Source organism: Ciona robusta, chromosome 4 (genome assembly GCF_009617815.1).
Source record: "Ciona robusta chromosome 4, ASM961781v2".
NCBI lineage: Eukaryota > Metazoa > Chordata > Ascidiacea > Phlebobranchia > Cionidae > Ciona > Ciona robusta.
Genome location: NC_143238.1, coordinates 4,927,047 through 4,943,959, shown reverse-complemented (window position 1 = coordinate 4,943,959; position 16,913 = coordinate 4,927,047). Strand labels below are relative to the sequence as shown.

Here is a 16,913-nt window from a genome sequence, read left to right as displayed (position 1 = left end):
CCTAATATTCTGAAAAAACAAATATTTTGTTAAATAAAATTTGCAAAAATTTTCCCATCATTTTTTTAGTGATGGAAGCTGTTTTGTAGGCCAACCATTTTTATTTGCTATTTCAAGTATCATAATTGTCAAATACATCCTTTTAAAATTCGATGTAAACAACACAGTACAGTGTGGGCACTAAATAAAACAATAACTTTGCCACCCATTTAGTTCAATTTTGGTCATGACTTTGAGGGTAAAAGTTTTTACATATAAAAAGCAGCTTGACAAGAAAAAAGCAGCACCAAATATCCTTTATGAAACACTAAATCATTACAATTGAGATTCAAATGATTAAAATACTACGATACAGTTTACAAATCCTTTAAATAACATTTTCATTAATTAAACATAACATTTGGAAAATAATTTGCCGATCATCATGAACGTGTGTGAATATTGTTTCCACGGGAACGAAAACAAAACTTGGGACTTCCTCTTCCCCCCATAGTTGGTTGTAAAAATCTGTAAAATAATTTATAGTATATAAACTTGGGTACAGCAATAATATTTACTTTATTACTTTGTAGGGTTCCAGTTCTTTTTGGTAACCAAGTATGCTACACTAAAGGCATTACCTTTGTTTAGCATAATCTATGTTTAATTTCCTATAAAAGGAAAGTCTACATTGTGTAGATTTGTGCATCTTTGTCAATCTAGGCTACACTCTACGCTAAAATCTAGACTCTATTTTCATAAGAAATTTAAATGTAATGATTATATTCACTTGGGTGTATAACTGTATATTTTGCCAACATACACTCAGAATAAAATAGAAACAAACCAATATTAATAGGCAGATCGTCCACTGCATTAAATAAGCGAATTTGAAGAAGATTATTCAACGACAATTTCTGATCTTTTATCTTCGATTTTAAAACTTGGAAATTATTTCTTAAACTTTCAGTTATTCCATCATCACTACAAATATTCTTGGTATCTGAAAAAACAAACAAACAATAGAATTCTATTAATGGTACTATTACTCTTAATCAGTTATAATTTAACGTGTTCTCTTATACACACCCCATGCCCACTGTCGAGCTGTAACATGCTTGGCTTCTTATACAACAGATGCATATGGTGTATTTATACACCTCATGCTCACTGTCCAGTTATAACATGGGTGTCTTATACACCAAACACACATGGTGTATTCATAGCCATACACCTCATGTTCACTGTCAAGTCATAAAAAGGGTATCTAAATATACAACAAACACCTATGTATTTCTTTACCCTCATGCTTACACTGGGGTTAATATCCCACCTGCATATGATGTTGATGTTATTGTAGTTAATTCCATTCCATCATCATTTATATGATCTTTATTAGATGAAATAACCTGCCACTCGATGGAGCTATTTTTAGGTAGGTGAGGAACAACCACGTATATCGGGAGATTACCGATTTCTAAGGAAATAAATCTCAAATAAAATAAATGCCTAGCAATGATATTTTATCAAAATAAACTGAAAAATAAGAATGTAGGTCTGTTCTGTAGGAGCAAGGTTTTCTGAAGTGGATTTTTTTAGGGAAATTTTGGGCAAAATTGCCACAATTGTCCCCTGATGAAAAGGACCACACCCATTGAGTAAAACCCTAGAATTCTGTAACCCTTTTACAAATAATTTCTAATTCCCTGGCACAATAAACAACCTGACCTTCATATTCCACGCATTGTTCATCCCAACACTTGCGAGCAACATTAACAAACGTATCATCCGTTATATAACACACACACTGAATTGTATTGCGCAATGTACTTGGTGGTTTCATCACTTTTAATATACTCTGCAAAAAAAGATTTTTAAAGGGAAATTATGCTTTAATATGCAAAAAAAAACTATGACAGTAGATACAATGTTTTGACAAATTGTAGAAATTTAGATTAACTACATGGACCTATCTAATTATAAGACGAACTTAAATAGGAATGTAAACCTATCTACTTGTATAGTTGTATATTTTAAAAAAAATATGAACTGTAACTGTATCAAATATCAATTGTTAGAAATAGGCCTCAAAATGGGATGTAACTGTAGAAGTATAGTATATCAAATAGGAATGTAAATAGTTGCGGTCATGCCCCAACCACTACTGTATAAAGGTCTTTTTTAGACAAATGCAATTAGGAATTACGTACATTGTTTTAGATATATCAACCACTACTAGGCAACTTATGTTCTAAATAAGGTGTAGCTCATAGCCCAAGACCTGTTCCAGAAAATAGTATTTTTTTGTATTTAAAGGACAAAAGTAATTTTTGAGATCACACCATTACAACAATATACACACAATAAACCTTCACATGCTTCATAGCAAGGTATGCTTGTTCATAACATCCCTCCACCAACTTCATTGAACCAGGAACCAACCCAATCTGTCCAGCTATATAATGAACATTGCCCCGTGTAACACATTGACTGTAGGGACCTGTGGGATTTTAAATACATTTAAAAAAATACTAACCAATTGTCTAATTTTGATCACTTTTAAATGTATATTCACTTAAATTTAACTAAATTTATGCACTGTTAATTGCATTTTCGCTTAAATTTTACTAACTAATTTTTCACTTTTAAATATATATTTTTAGTTAAATTTTAATACCTATATATTTTTATTTTTAATTAGAGTTTCACTTAAACTTAAATATACGATGATTTGCATGAGAGCATATTTTTAAGAATATATTACAAAGATGTTGTTGGAGACTATGAAAATTCTGTGGGTAGAAAACCTATTAAAACGTTAAGTTTTGAGATAGTGAGCCAAAATAAATATACTCAGGTATCTGACCCACAAAGACCTTGCAATAAAACTTTACTGTTATTTATTGAAGCGACACGCCTGTTTGTTTATTTTTATTTCTATTGTGCGTTCATTTGTGTTCATACTGGATCGGCTGTGTTTGGTCATGCATTTTGCGACCATTGTTTATTCTTTCTATTTTTGTATTAAAAAAATATTTTGATCAATAAGCCATTCATTATGAATAGAACCAATGTTAAGTTCTGTTACATCATAATGCTAATTCTTACCAATATTAGCAGGAGCCCAATGTGAAACAGATTGAACGTGAAGATTGTTTCGTGTTTGTTTTTCATTGTGATGCGATAAACAATCCATCTGTAGATGACAGTCATGAGATAAAATATATTGTTATGTGCAATGCTTAAGAACCAAAATTGGTGCAACATGTTAAAATTTACCAAATAAACTGTGTTAACATCCCAATACATATTACAAACCAAAAACATGCCATATATTTGTCCCAAACTGATATTTATGCATGTATAAGAATACAAGAAACTTATAAATACACATTAGATGCCCAAATTTTCTACCTTAAAAAGGGCTGACAGGCTTCTTGGCATTGCTGAAATAGCAAACTCAAGACATATACCTGAAGCAGAGCATTCTTTCCTAACCAAACTGCCACACAAACTCGTGATGGTGGTTCACGCTTGAAGTATTTCTTATAAACAGAGTTGATAACATGGAAGTCACTCATATCAGCTATGTATAGATGAATATAAGTTGCATCCTTCAATGAGTGTCCATGCTGCTGCAGAGTGCCTAAAAATAAAAATAAAAATGAAATTAAAGTACAATTATAACAGTAGTTAAATGGAATAAAACTAACACATAAAAAATCTGGTAAAGTCGCCTTTTTCTTAAGTTACATTAGATTTGTATTATAAAAAAAACTTATGTGCTAATTCAGTCCTCAAAGCTCAGATCCAATGGCATTTTACACTGCAGGGCGTCGCCCACTGGAAATACACCATTACAAAATATTACTTTAGTTAGAGTCAAAACAAAACCAAAGTTTGCAAAACGTTTTTTTTTCAGACAACTTACTTACCAGCTAACACATCCATAGCTTTAATGGTTGCACTTTTTATACTATCGACACTTTTCTCATCACATAACATTCCATATATACCACCAACCACAAGGTAATCTTCATGTTTCTTCATAGATATTGTTGTGTTGTTCTTGTTGTTGTTATGGTTGTTGTTTTGTTTCCATTTAAGTTTCAGCTGCACAAAAATAAATAAGTTTTCATTTAAAACATAGGTTTACTATTGAAACTAACTACTTTAAAAAGACGTACATAAATCGCTTTAGCTTATACAACTCAAACAACAAACTCAGTTAAAAAGTTAAACAAAAGTTAAAATACCAAATTAAGTATAGATTTAAATATTGCAAAAAAAAAATAATCAACTGATTTTTTACCTGTGGTTTAACTTTAACATGGTTATTTCCAACTAATTGATTAATAGTTTTATTCAAAACAGGAGTCGTAATAATATCAACTTGTTGAGTTGGTTTATCTTCAAGATGAAGTTTGTGAAGCTTAAGATACGTGACAGGTGCCATGGCGTCATCAGATACAGTTATAACCTCACTTTTATCTCTGTTAAAATAATAACAAAATTTACTACCTTAAAAGAAGATTAAAAAAAATAGAAACTGCTAACATATTTAACATACCTTCCTACTACTAATATAAATTTAAAAATTTGGGTAAACAAAAACACATAGTGTTTACTGCTTCAATGACAAACACTAATTAGTCATAAGCTTTCAATGACTAAACAACATGCATTGTTACATCATTGTCAACAATAAGACAGCATTCCAATACACAAACAACCGAATCACAACACTCTAAATCTGCTATACGTGACAACGGCGACATTGGGTGCTTTAAGTCAGGTGTTTCCAATTTGCTGACAGTATCGTAAATGCAGTGGCATAAATTATGCTGAGGTAGTTTTAACTTTTGCTTTAACAACCAATTTTGGTAAATTGATCTTTTGCTTACCTTGCTTATTAAGTTTGTATTGCACAATTATTACACCAAGCACACAGGCCATACTAGAACTTTAATTATTTAAATAATACACCAAACGCACAAACCATATAAAAACAGTAAACACTAAACTTTATTTGCCAGAAAAAAGTTTATGCATAATTTATCACAAAAAGTAAATAACAACAAAACTTACAAAACAATTTTCTTTTTAAACAGCGGGCAGTCCAGTGTAAAAGATTCATATTCACCACCTTCACCACATATATGACTTCCATATTTGCTGTTCTGCAAACATATGCAGATAATTTTTTTGAATTAAACACATACTGCATGGAAAAAACAAATATTATGCCCTGAAAGCTGTTATGTTTAAAATTTAAATTTGTGTTAACAAAAGTTAATAAATAGTTTACTAGATTAAGGTTTAAGAAGGAAACTTTGTATGTAAAAAAAATTTAAAACTTAAAACATAAACTGACCAGCTTAAAAAGATGACTCTTCATTTCATGAAGTGAAAGACCGAGGTGCCTGGGTTCAAGTCCCATCCCTGCTGTCTTGATTAAAATTGAAGTCACTTTGTTTTGGATCATCTCCTGTTGTAAAATATTTATTGCTTAGTTTAAAATAACACAACATAATAAACTCTTGCTGTTAGGCAAATTATAAATCTAAAACTTCTATTTTTTAGTTTTGTTTTTGGTAACATTTATGTCCTTAAAGGCGCCCTGAATGGGACCTAGAAATAAAATTGCCAGAAAACTGAAATTAGTTTGTTTAAACTTTAAACAATAGCCATTTAAAAAAGAACAAACTATATATATATGTAGAATAAGCTTAAAAAAGTATACAATATCTTATATATATTAGAAAAACATAAAATTTTACAAACCTCAAGTAATTCACTTTGTTCTCTTCTCCATAAATAAGCAAGACACGTTAACCCAAGTCTCCCACATACATTCTCAACTCTTAACCTTTGATAATCGGATAAAATTGCACCGCATGAAACTGCTTCATACTCAAGTTCACTCTAAGTAGAAACAGAAAAATACTTTTTTTCATTTTTAAAAATAATTTCGAAAATACTTGATGTCCGACTTGAATAATATACCGCATTCTCACTTGCGACTTACAACGCATTCGACTTTGTGGGTGATTATTTAATAAACACACCTGCATCCCCTCATATTTACCTGAATATGTTTTAGAAGTAAATACAAATCTTCCACCTCGTCCCCATCAACTTGGTCGTAATTTAAGTTCGTGGATTTTGAAGCTCCGGCGATTTCCCTAACCCGAGAACATTAACATAAACATAACATTTCATTTAAAAATTTTCTTGTATTTTTTACTTATATTTACCCGAAAATTTACTTTACTTGCAAAAGTAGTTCATGTTTATATGTTTAACAGATCACGAATCAACAAGATCCGATTTATAACACTTAATGTTTTAACAAATATTCTTAGTCTTCTTAAACTCTATCTAATAAATACCTCATATACAGTGGTAGATCCATAGCTTCTGCATAATATTCAATTGCTTCGTGACCAACAGTCTGGTACATATAACTATCCAACTCATCTGAAAATAACTAAGTAATAGTAGCAGCTAGTAATAATAACATTGCAATTACACCTTTTTTTATGCATACCATTAATGAAACATGAACTAGCACACACATGTTAAAACTTTCTAAGTCGACCTACCCTGTGAGGATAAATATGATACATTTGTTTACCCAATACATTTTAAATCAAAAAGTAATGCTATCCATCATTCCCACCTTTTCCGACAGGTTGTAAGTTTGCCAATCCAACTATTGAATGTCCCATATCTACACACTGCATCATGTTGTAACAACTATCCTTGCCTCCACTGTAAAAATATTATTGAAATAAAACATTCTGCACAATGTATATAATAATACTGCATAAAACAAAAATTGTACGGAACAATGGGAAAGAATTATTACTGAGCTCTGACACTTTAAATACCAACTATAAACACTAGTGAAGGAGTTCTATTGCAATCAAGATCAAACAGTAAAGATAATATCCTGTACTGAAAATATGCTTCATTATTATGGCGGTAAATTTACTAACAAAAACATGATGCGTAATAAGCCAATGTACTTGTACAGTATTAAATTAACATATAAAAGTTAGGAAATATATTTTTATTCTTTATTTTCTTACCTTATTAAAGCGATGACTTTCATATCGTGTTAATTTTATTCCAAAACGAACCAGGAAATTAAAAACAAAAATTAAAAATTTCTGAAACGTGAATTTTATTACCGGGGATTTCCCTAGGTAGTGCAAACAAAAGAAAAGTATTTGTAATTTATTTATTTCTGGGGTGTGTATTAAAAGCAGGTTTTATTTTGTGGAATTTTTTATGTGTTTATCGTCATTTTTAATGTATGGCTTACAATAAACATCTGGGAGGACTAAGTTTTTATCTACTCTGTGTTAAAGCAATTTCAATAAGTATCATTTACAATGACAAATATCCAACAATGATACCAGTTTAAACTTCTATCCTCTATAGCATATTTGGCTAATGGCAGGCGTCCAAACCACCTTGCTAAATAATTCTTGCTTCGATAAGGAACAAAAACAACTTTTTCACTAAATAATTTTATTTAAGTGCACAGAACATAAAGGGAGTGAAAATGCAAAATAACTTTGACATGCAACTGAAACGTGCATGCCCAAACACTTGTTTCATTGTTTTAAGTGGTCACTATACTCCAAAAATAGCAAACCACACCTGGAAACACACTAAGAAGAAATACTACCCCTACAATAACCAACATCATAGCAATAGGATCATCTTCATGGAAGGTGTATTAATACAGTGTCAACCATTGAGAAATGACTGACCAGACTGTCATGTGTAATATATAAGCTCAGGTATCTGACCATCCTCAACAGAGGTCCCATTATTATTGCCAGGAGCAAATGTGAAGATGAATACAGTTTGTCCATCACTTGGATTGTCCTTTATAACTCTTCTATGACCCCTTGTACCATAAAAGCTGTCATGACCCTGTAAAAAAAACAGATTATAGAAGACACTTATAACTCTGCAGTGAGCGTTAGGTGTAAAATATATCACTTGTCTGGGGATAAGAAGACAACTATGTTATAACTGCAGTTACCAGTTAGCATATGGTGTATTATTACAAAGACAACCATGTTATAACAACAGCACAGGGTGTATTATTATGCTATGTTCATTTGTTGCATACAAACACATGAATATAAAACGGTACACACAGCTACACACAATTAGAATTTACTTAGTTTATATACACAGGAAATATCATTGTATAGAATGGTGACAGAATGATGACACAGTGAACATATGTAACCAACATGGATTAATTAGACAAATCTAGAGTAATGTTATACGAACATCCAGAATACCCATTGGTTAATGCTAAGTCTACTTTGAAAGGTTAAATTTCAAAGCAAATATTTAAAAATTTTAAGAGGAGGAAAGGGAATTACATTATGCTTTCCTATAAGGTTTTCCACAATGTGAAATGTAGAGAGTTAGTGTGATAAAAGAAATTCTTGTGCCTGTACATAGTTTAGTTTATAACGCTGCTATAAAATGTGTTATTTCACGTTTTATTTTGTGTGCAAGGTTACAATGGTTATGTATATCGGCATCAACAAAGAGTTATGGGCCTTTAGAAGTAAAACTTTAAACCAGTTGTAGGACGGGTAAGTCAAGAGTTGTAAACTTTTGAACAAAGCTTCTGTGCCACAAAATTTGACGACATCAGTAAAAAGTTACAGCATAACAAACAATTTCTGAATGCTGAGATAACACTCTGTCTAAATACTAAAAGTTTTAAGAAAAAAGAGTTAAGCAAGCACTTAACTGGACTTAATACACGAATAAACAAGTTACACAGGAAAGAAAATGAACCACATTTAACAACTCGTTGGTGGATTAGAGGACAGAATCACGTTTACAGTTTAAAGGAGATTAGAAAAATGGCAAAATGCAGATGCTCAAGAAATGTGAATGTTATTTCATTGGCTTTTTTCAGCAACTTTGCTGCATATATGTCACTTGAAAGTGAGTTAAGTGTGTTGGTTGTAATCTAAAGTGCTTGGTTTTTTAAAATGCATATTTGTTGCTTGTTATGTAATAAGTTAAATTTATCCTAATTTATGTTGGTACAGTTATGTTTTTTAAAATTTAAATCACAAAGAGATATGTGAAGAAATAAAATGTAGTTTTGTAGTTTGTGGTGTAACTTAAATTAACATAAAAAATGGTTTGGGATATATCTCTCTTTTAAAGCTTAAATAACTATAGAGTTTAAAAATGTTTAAACCAAATCATTTTTTATTCTTACCCCTGTTGCTATTACCTATAAATTTTGAGAACAAAAAGGGTCCTTTTGCGAAATATAGTGATAAATAAATGAAATCATGATTCTTAATACAAAACTGATCTTATACATCAACATAGGTATGCAGAGTAGTTTGAACAGAGGTATTGGCACAACAGCGTTATGTTTCTTGTACGGATCGTTTGTTATTTCATCTCTCTTGCTCCCTCCACTGTTGATTGGGAAACTTGAATGCCGAAAGTCTTTGGCTATTAGTATTGCTGCATATGCTTCGTATACCCTAGGTAAGCATGATGTATTGAAATTCTCTTCTGTGCGAGTTATTTTCCTTGAGGTACTTTATATATTGGCATGTTCTACTTTTGCATAATTTTTTTATTATTGGCAACATTTCTGCTTAATTTATCCAATGTATATTGGCATACTGTACTTTTTTTCTTTAGTTTGTCTAGTATTTTTAAAACTTTTGAGGCTAAAGTAACACTGATTACATTTGTTGTTTCTTTAAGTCTATGGTCCACACAGTGTTACTACAAACTGGTATATTCTAACCTTCTACATCTCTAAAATACAGCCAACTTCTATCCACAATGGTACACGCTTATACCAGCAGCAATGCTTCTTGGCATAGGAGCAGGAGTCCTCTGGTCCACAGCTTTATTCTACATTGCTAAAGTTGGCCAGAAACACGCAGCTGAACAAGGAAAGAAAGTAAACGAAGTCACTGCTGCTTTTTTTGGGAGGTTTAGTGCAGTGATGAGCATGTCTATGTTGGTTGGGACACTTTTCATGTCGTTTCTAATCGAGGCAATGGGTGGTCCTGAGGCTGAAGTGTTGGTAGTAGAAGGTATGAACACCACAGCACTTGGTGTGGGTAATTACAACACAACTGATGTTACAACAGTTGGTGAAAATGATGAAGTTGTTTGTGGGTTGTATTATAAGTTTAATGAAGCCCCAAAAGCGAAGAAAGTAAGCGATGTGGTGATGTATGTCCTTCTCTCCTGCTATCTATGCTTCAACATACTTGCTGCTTGCCTCTGCCTCTGCTTGGATGAGATTACGGGGTCAGAATCTTTGAAATCTGAAGAAAGGATTGAGATGAATGGACTTAAAGAAGAGGAGAGAGCATCCACTGCAGAGGAGGAAGAAGAAGAATCTGTGTTTGAGTTGATGAAGTCAACATTCAAACTCCTCTTTACTGATCCTGCAGCTGCACTACTGATACCAATGACGTTGCATTATGGGATCATGCAAGGTTTCTTCCGCGGCATCTTCACAGCATCGTGGATTGCTTGTGGGTTAGGTAAGAGGTTCAAATATAACCGAAGCTACTAAAGCTATAATGCATATCACTGTTCTGTTCTTAATGCATTTGTTTGAACTTAAAGGAATTTAAAACAATTAAGTAGAATATCTACAAAGAATACCAAAAGTGTGCATAAATATATATTTAACAACAATTTCTCCACTAAGTCGTATATACTCTCCTTGAAACTAATCTGCTTAGTTAAAATGTAATAACCGCTACAAACTTTTGGATTAATTTTTCCTCTCATTTACCTTTTACCCCTTTCTCCAGATATCAAGTACATGTCTTATGCTACAGCTACCTATGGTGGTACTATGATTCTAAGCTGCTATGTATATGGGAAGCTTCCTAAATACATTTCACACCTCAAGATATTCCTTGCAACCGCCATCTTTGAAATTGGTCTTTTTATTGTGACGCTGGTGTGGGTACCATCTAACGACCCCTACAGTGAGCTATGGCTGTACTTTGCCCTTGCAGTTGGATTTGGTATTTGTACATCCATCTTTTTAAGCCAGCTTGGCAGTTTGTATGATAAGTTCTTTACAACAACAAAAAAAGCAGGAATGGCTTTGTTTAATGTATGGAACCCACTTGGATCTGCACTTGCATTTGGGTTAAGTGCAAGCTTATACCCCGTACATATGGTTATCTTATGTATGACTGCATGTGTAGTTGGCCAAGTATTCTATATGGTAGCTGAGTGGATTGCTGAGAAGCCTAAGTATCGAAAATGTATCGAACAAAATAAAAAAGTTTAGAAATAAAAACTTTAAAAAAGTGAAAAAATCTTAATTTAAAAGTTTTTATCACATCATGTCTTTATATTTTGGTTTCCAGATAATTAGGAATTATTATAATTTTAATTTGTAGACTTAGTTTGTCATTATTAAAGTCATTGCAATGTTATAATGTAATCTTTCATCAGTGTATGAATTTTGTTTTAAAAATAAATTAAAAAAAAGTAAACATGTGTTAGTTATTGAATATATGGTTTATACTTGTACCTGGGAATTATTAGTATCTAATACAAGAAATAAAAAGGTCTAGACCTATAAACAAAACTCACATTGAGTGTTGCACACGCCACATAACTTTGGTTTGCTTTGATTTCAATTGGTTGTTTGAACATAACTCTAAATGTTTTGTCCGTTCCATCACAACTGAACCCTGTGTCATTTTGTCCGAGGACAATCCCATTGTCAACAGATATTACCTGGTGGATCAGATTTGGTTTAAACCTTAACTTTTGAAAAAGTTTTTCGAAAAATTTGTGGTCAAGAGTGAAAAATTAAAAGTTACCAAGTTATCCTCTTACAGCCTTTTAAAACATTGTAATCACTAAAAAATGTTTTTACAGGCCAATAACTGTCACTTAAATATTCAGTAAGTTAAAAAAAGACCAAAACTAGTTACTTTCAGTCTTTTTAAACGTGTTTGACATGCTTTTTAAGTACCTGTATATTTGCTTGGAAGTCAGCAGGCCCCATAACAGCACCATACAAACCAAACCCCACAATATAAATCTTGCGACTGACAGTGAACCTGATGCGATCACTTGTGCCGGAGTATCCCCATCTATATCAATATTCATATGTCAAGTTTTATAATAACGTCAAATGAGGTGAATTTAATATTTAAACATAAATACACAAGTTGTCAGTCCAGACACCTCAAACATGTGACCTATACACCTTGTCCTCACATCACCACACCCACACCTCATACCTTTCTGCAACATCTCTGAACCTGCAGACACTTTGTTCTTTCCCTGATAAAGTGCAGCGTGGTCTGTCAGAAAACCGAACCTGAAACCAAAAGTTTTATAAACCGACAAACTTGCATAAAAAGTATTTAATAGGCATAATTGAGAATGTCTATGTTGTGCCTTTTTAATTTTAAATTTTTTAGATTAAAAACCAAACTGTTATATGTAGTTCTCACCAAAAGGTATGCCAAGCAAAGTGTAAAGGATTTTTTTTTTCATATTTCTATCCAAAACATTTTTTTTGTTTGATAGCCAAATTTAAATACCAACTTATGTTGAATACTCCTCACATGCAGCTAGCACCCAAAACCATCCAAAATTATCTTTAAAACAACAACAATCTCACCCTTGGTTTTGGGTTGAGTGTAAAATAGAGAAACAAATCTACGATCTCTCGATCACTGAGGATCCCTGATTGAGCAGGACCTTGTGCGAACTCCTCCACGTTCATGAGAGGAAACCTCACAAGGTAAATAACCTCACCAAGGACTTTACGGCAATTATCTTTCGTTGGTTCCAGCTCTTGACGAGAGCACTCGGCCTCGGCCCAACTAAATGTATTTGGGTAAATCAGTTAGTTTGTGCTAATTTTCTAAAAATAAATTCAAAAAACTTCAAAAAAGATTGACATCAATAAAGTTACATTTCTGTGCAATAACATCTTTATATTTGACTTGTGTTTATGTCATTCTCTCTAGAATTGCACAAGACTATATTTCTGCCTTTACAATAAGGTAAGAGTAATGCACGGATGTAACATATATTAGAAAGGGCAATAAACCTAAATATACACCAAACACCACACATCATACCGTTCCATGGCAGAAAAGATGACTTTTTCACGCAAACCCAGTGTATCTCGTTCCAACACACTAACTAATGTGCTATGATCAATATCTGTGAAGCCTGGCGGAGGTAAAAGGATTTGGTTAACATATAACTGTTGCTGCATGTAAAAAAAAAAAAAAAATGTAATTTAGTTAAGAAGTTTTATTTCTAAATATCTACCAGACATGTACAAAACAGTTGGCACCAAAGACGGTGTTTAGGTCATTGAAGTTGTACCAAGAGTACAAAACAGTTGGCACCAAATTTAAAGCTTTATACTAAAGTTATATACTGTCATGCTTGTCCCTGAGCAAGTACAAGACTTGCAACTGTGTTTTTACTTTAAATGAGAGAAACAGAAAACTAATACCGTTTTTCTCACTTAAACAGATTTTACTTTATGTCATTTTAACTTACCATCCGCAGCTAATGCTTCTCTAGTGTTCTGGTCAATGCAATCCAAACACAAAGTAGCAAGTTGTGGTTCGTCAAATAATCGAGCTTGTGATAAAAGCATGAAGGCGTTATCCGAACTCAAATTTTTCTTCAGGAAATCCACACAATGACCCTCAAGGGCGGGAACTGCATATTTCTTAGCAGTGTATCTGTGGTAAGCAATGATGTAGGATATTGGAATATAATTGCTAAGGTTTTTAATTTTTTAACAAAAAAACGATTAGGGACCTGAACTTTCAGCATAATCATAGCCTAGGCACTAAACCCGGAGTAGCATGGTGGGCAGCATTCATCAGTAAACATTGGAAATAATAATTTAAATTTGTTCCTTTAAAATATGCGTTTACGTATATCTACTTTCGCTGCAATTCAAAGTTTAGCCCCTTTTGCATACTCTTATAAATCCTAATGCTTTATCACACATAGTATGTCTACCATTATTACACTACATCTATTATACCTGAGCCTACAACATTATTTAAATTACGACAAAACTTACAATGTTGTCATCACAGTCTCTGGTCCAATATTCACTTCATCTGTGTATAAGAATCGTAGCAAAGTAAGGAAAGCAGCGGGTTCAACATCTGGCAGTTCAACTTCATTAGACTGTGTGGCAAGTATGCTGTTAAACATGGCATCAAATACAGCACTCCCAACTGACAGGACAAACTGTAAACAAATTCATTTATTAAGGTTGCAGATTATGATATTACCCTAGTCTAGTGTTAAAGATTTATATGCAAAACTAGAATTTTCTTTTAGAAAATAATTTGTCAAACAAAATATGTAAACAGTAGGGCACAAGATGTATGAATATTAGATGTGTTTGTGGTGTATAATAATTTATATTGGCATACATATCTACATTATTTATGAATGAATATCTATGCCCTAAACTTTATTTTGCAAGCAAATTAATTCTTAGAAGTTCAAGAAAAAGTTTCAATATGTTGTACATTGCAGTCTGGATGCTGGGGTAAAATCTGGCCAAATCTGGCCCAAACCCTACAAATCCGGCATAATTTCTAAAAATCTGGCCTAAATTCTAGGTTCTAAAGGTTTTCTGTTTGTGCTTTCTGTTAGTATTTTATTTCCTAGAGAACCTCACCCATATAAATAGAAACTATTTCTTACTCTGTGTGCGGGAATCCTTTGTGACGAAACACCACGTCCAACCACGAATAAAACATCAGAACGAAGCTGGTTATTGAAGAGAAATCGAAAACGATCTTTTAACGTTCCTTTTGTTGCTTGCCAGTTATACAAGGGCTGTGCACCAACAACAGGATGAAGGTCAGCTACATTTAAAGGAGGAACTGCCTGTTCAAGGGGGGCAACTGCATTCACTCCATGGTTAGCCATCCGTATTACAACAGGTTGGGGATTCAAAGCTGGAACAAAAACAAAAAAAATAATATTACAGAAAAATAACAGGTGCTGACTTAATCTGTTTATATGTGTAGATCATATTTGTCAAAGAGTCTGGTCCCATGAACGACATGCATAAGCATCCTGGATTCCTGGGTGTTGGGGTAATATGACAAATTTTGGCAAACATTTTATGGGACAAGAACATCAATAGATCACCCACATAAAATTGAAATATTAGAGGACAAATTCATACAAAACACAAAACAGAATTGATAGACTAGGTACAGTTTACAAACAAATTTATATATTTAAAATAAATTTGTTAAAAAAAGACTAATAAATTTTGTTTAGGAATAAATTCATATGAACAAAAACTTTACCTCGATTTGGAACTCCTGCTACTGCCCCTACCACCCTGGGGTTGGGGACAACCCCCACAGCCACCCTTACTGTGTTATCGGCATTGTGGTTTTCCTGGGGTACCTGGGGTGGGGGGTTTCCCCTTCCCACCCCCCTCTCACCCTCATCTGCCCCATTGTCAGCCATATTTAATTATAAACATCTAAATTGGGGGGAAAGCAAAATTGGTGAAAATTTCAATATATATTGTCTATGTAACTGTTTATGTATCCTGTTTATACTTTTAAAAAATTCTATTTTATGAAATGTGGTTTGATAATTACGTTTATAAATTTTAGTATACAGATGAATTAGTTTTTGTTAAACCCGATTCAACAAATAAAGAGGTTTAACACATATCAAACTTTGTATGAAAAGAAATCTACACATAAATACTATGCACATGTGTTGTTGTAAACTGTTCAAATGTAAAACAAATATTGTATATGTATGGTTATGGTAATATTGACGCAATGTAGATTTTGTTTATATAACATGTGAGGTAACAAATTAATTGTTGAACATTAAATACCTCAGTTTGTATCGGAACTTTGAAATTTGCAGCATACAGTCAAAGCAATTTATGAAACAGTTGTTATTATTTACAAGCAAGCACATTGAAAATTTGTGTTTCAAATTTAACATTTAATAGCACAGTTTGAAATTGGTCTACTAAAAAGTTTCAGAGTTGTTTTATTATATGATCATCTCTAATTCCTTGGCATATTTAATAACTTGTTGTGCAAGCTCTGCTGTTGCCACTAGACCTGTTTCTTCATTCTGTTTTGTAATATTGAAACAGAAATACTTTCCTGCTCCTAATTCCCAGTCTCTGTTCTTTGAATATTGATCAAGCTCATTTTCGGACTCAAAATATAACATTCTTCTTGCTTCGGTATAGGAGATTCGAGGGTATGACTTTTCTATACAAGTCGCTATCTCATCCCTGATAGTTCCCAGCAAAATATCAATGAAATAATTATAGCTTTCAGCAGGGACATTTCCCTTTGCCAGAAACAACTTATTGTAGTTACCCTCCATCAAATATTGCTCAATAGCTATCGGGTGACGGATGTAGACATTATTAAGAATATCATTTGTGGATAACCTCTCAAGTTCTGTGTGAAACTCTGCTACCCTGTTTTGTGCCAAAAGACACAGAAGGTTGAGACCCAAAAGTTCTTGTTTATAAGCAGATTCTGGAACATCTTCTGTGTAATCCAAGTAATAACACTTGAGCTGAGACATGTATCTTTCAAAAGCTGGAATATCTCTCTTCATAATGCTCATCTGGGCTCCAATTTCCAAGACATCTCTTGCCAATACAAACTCTTGAAGAGTAGGAGTGGTTTGTGTGGATGGCAGAAAAGATAAACCAGTCAATGCAATCTTCAGTTTACACAGATGCTGAGCACAAACATTCAGGTTTGCATTCTTTCTGTAAAATTCTTTCTTCAAACTTTGGTAAACAGTTACAGCTTCTTTCATACCAGCAGCCATTTTTAGTTTTAGAAATTTGCTAA

At 32.9% G+C, this 16,913-nt stretch overlaps 4 protein-coding genes across 5 annotated transcripts; 1 reads left to right on the top strand and 3 right to left on the bottom strand.

Moving 5' to 3' along the window:
• Window positions 1-7: 7 nt before the first annotated feature.
• Window positions 8-7,215, bottom strand: LOC149736936 (uncharacterized). The gene is made up of 16 exons (XM_089876852.1): window positions 7,074-7,215; window positions 6,662-6,753; window positions 6,372-6,459; window positions 6,068-6,164; window positions 5,764-5,904; window positions 5,354-5,467; window positions 5,068-5,159; window positions 4,292-4,472; window positions 3,915-4,092; window positions 3,453-3,625; window positions 3,088-3,175; window positions 2,349-2,479; window positions 1,708-1,837; window positions 1,313-1,456; window positions 827-982; window positions 8-507 (listed from the first exon to the last, which is right to left on the bottom strand). Exons 1-16 carry the CDS (start codon window positions 7,094-7,096, stop codon window positions 368-370), a joined length of 1,968 nt encoding a protein of 655 aa, XP_089732978.1. The 5' UTR covers window positions 7,097-7,215; the 3' UTR covers window positions 8-367.
• Window positions 7,216-7,501: 286 nt separating this feature from the next.
• LOC149736934 (BTB/POZ domain-containing protein 1-like) lies at window positions 7,502-15,537 on the bottom strand. 2 transcript variants are annotated; one of them, XM_089876854.1, is made up of 10 exons: window positions 15,372-15,537; window positions 14,755-15,011; window positions 14,117-14,289; window positions 13,579-13,766; window positions 13,146-13,239; window positions 12,680-12,884; window positions 12,294-12,373; window positions 12,023-12,143; window positions 11,635-11,781; window positions 7,502-7,929 (listed from the first exon to the last, which is right to left on the bottom strand). In XM_089876854.1, exons 1-10 carry the CDS (start codon window positions 15,535-15,537, stop codon window positions 7,771-7,773), a joined length of 1,590 nt encoding a protein of 529 aa, XP_089732980.1. In that variant the 3' UTR covers window positions 7,502-7,770. The 2 variants fall into 2 exon arrangements, with proteins under 2 accessions (XP_089732980.1, XP_089732981.1); XM_089876855.1 differs by lacking the exon at window positions 7,502-7,929 and adding an exon at window positions 9,896-10,337.
• Window positions 7,924-11,534, top strand: LOC149736935 (N-acetylglucosamine transporter UNC93A-like). Its single transcript, XM_089876864.1, has 4 exons — window positions 7,924-8,973; window positions 9,373-9,537; window positions 9,828-10,559; window positions 10,836-11,534. Exons 1-4 carry the CDS (start codon window positions 8,889-8,891, stop codon window positions 11,324-11,326), a joined length of 1,473 nt encoding a protein of 490 aa, XP_089732990.1. The 5' UTR covers window positions 7,924-8,888; the 3' UTR covers window positions 11,327-11,534.
• A 15-nt stretch (window positions 15,538-15,552) lies between the features above and the next one.
• Window positions 15,553-16,890, bottom strand: LOC149736933 (26S proteasome non-ATPase regulatory subunit 8-like). Its single transcript, XM_089876871.1, has one exon. It carries the CDS (start codon window positions 16,888-16,890, stop codon window positions 16,087-16,089), a length of 804 nt encoding a protein of 267 aa, XP_089732997.1. The 3' UTR covers window positions 15,553-16,086.
• Between the last annotated feature and the right edge of the window lie 23 nt (window positions 16,891-16,913).

Coding starts and splice junctions, on each gene's coding strand:
- LOC149736936 (XM_089876852.1), bottom strand. CDS start 7,096: ATGAAAGTCATCGCTTTAATAAG. Junction 6,460..6,661: donor CTTACAACCTGTCGGAAAAG/GTGGGAATGATG, acceptor AGTTATTTTCAG/ATGAGTTGGATAGTTATATG. Junction 2,480..3,087: donor TTGGGCTCCTGCTAATATTG/GTAAGAATTAGC, acceptor AAAATCCCACAG/GTCCCTACAGTCAATGTGTT.
- LOC149736935 (XM_089876864.1), top strand. CDS start 8,889: ATGGCAAAATGCAGATGCTCAAGAAATGTGAATGTTATTTCATTGGCT. Junction 8,974..9,372: donor TGCATATATGTCACTTGAAA/GTGAGTTAAGTG, acceptor ACATCAACATAG/GTATGCAGAGTAGTTTGAAC. Junction 10,560..10,835: donor GTGGATTGCTTGTGGGTTAG/GTAAGAGGTTCA, acceptor CCCTTTCTCCAG/ATATCAAGTACATGTCTTAT.
- LOC149736934 (XM_089876854.1), bottom strand. CDS start 15,537: ATGGCTGACAATGGGGCAGATGAGGGTGAGAGGGGGGTGGGAAGGGGA. Junction 13,240..13,578: donor AGAAGCATTAGCTGCGGATG/GTAAGTTAAAAT, acceptor TACCTCCGCCAG/GCTTCACAGATATTGATCAT. Junction 11,782..12,022: donor ACTTCCAAGCAAATATACAG/GTACTTAAAAAG, acceptor CTGATCCACCAG/GTAATATCTGTTGACAATGG.
- LOC149736933 (XM_089876871.1), bottom strand. CDS start 16,890: ATGGCTGCTGGTATGAAAGAAGCTGTAACTGTTTACCAAAGTTTGAAG.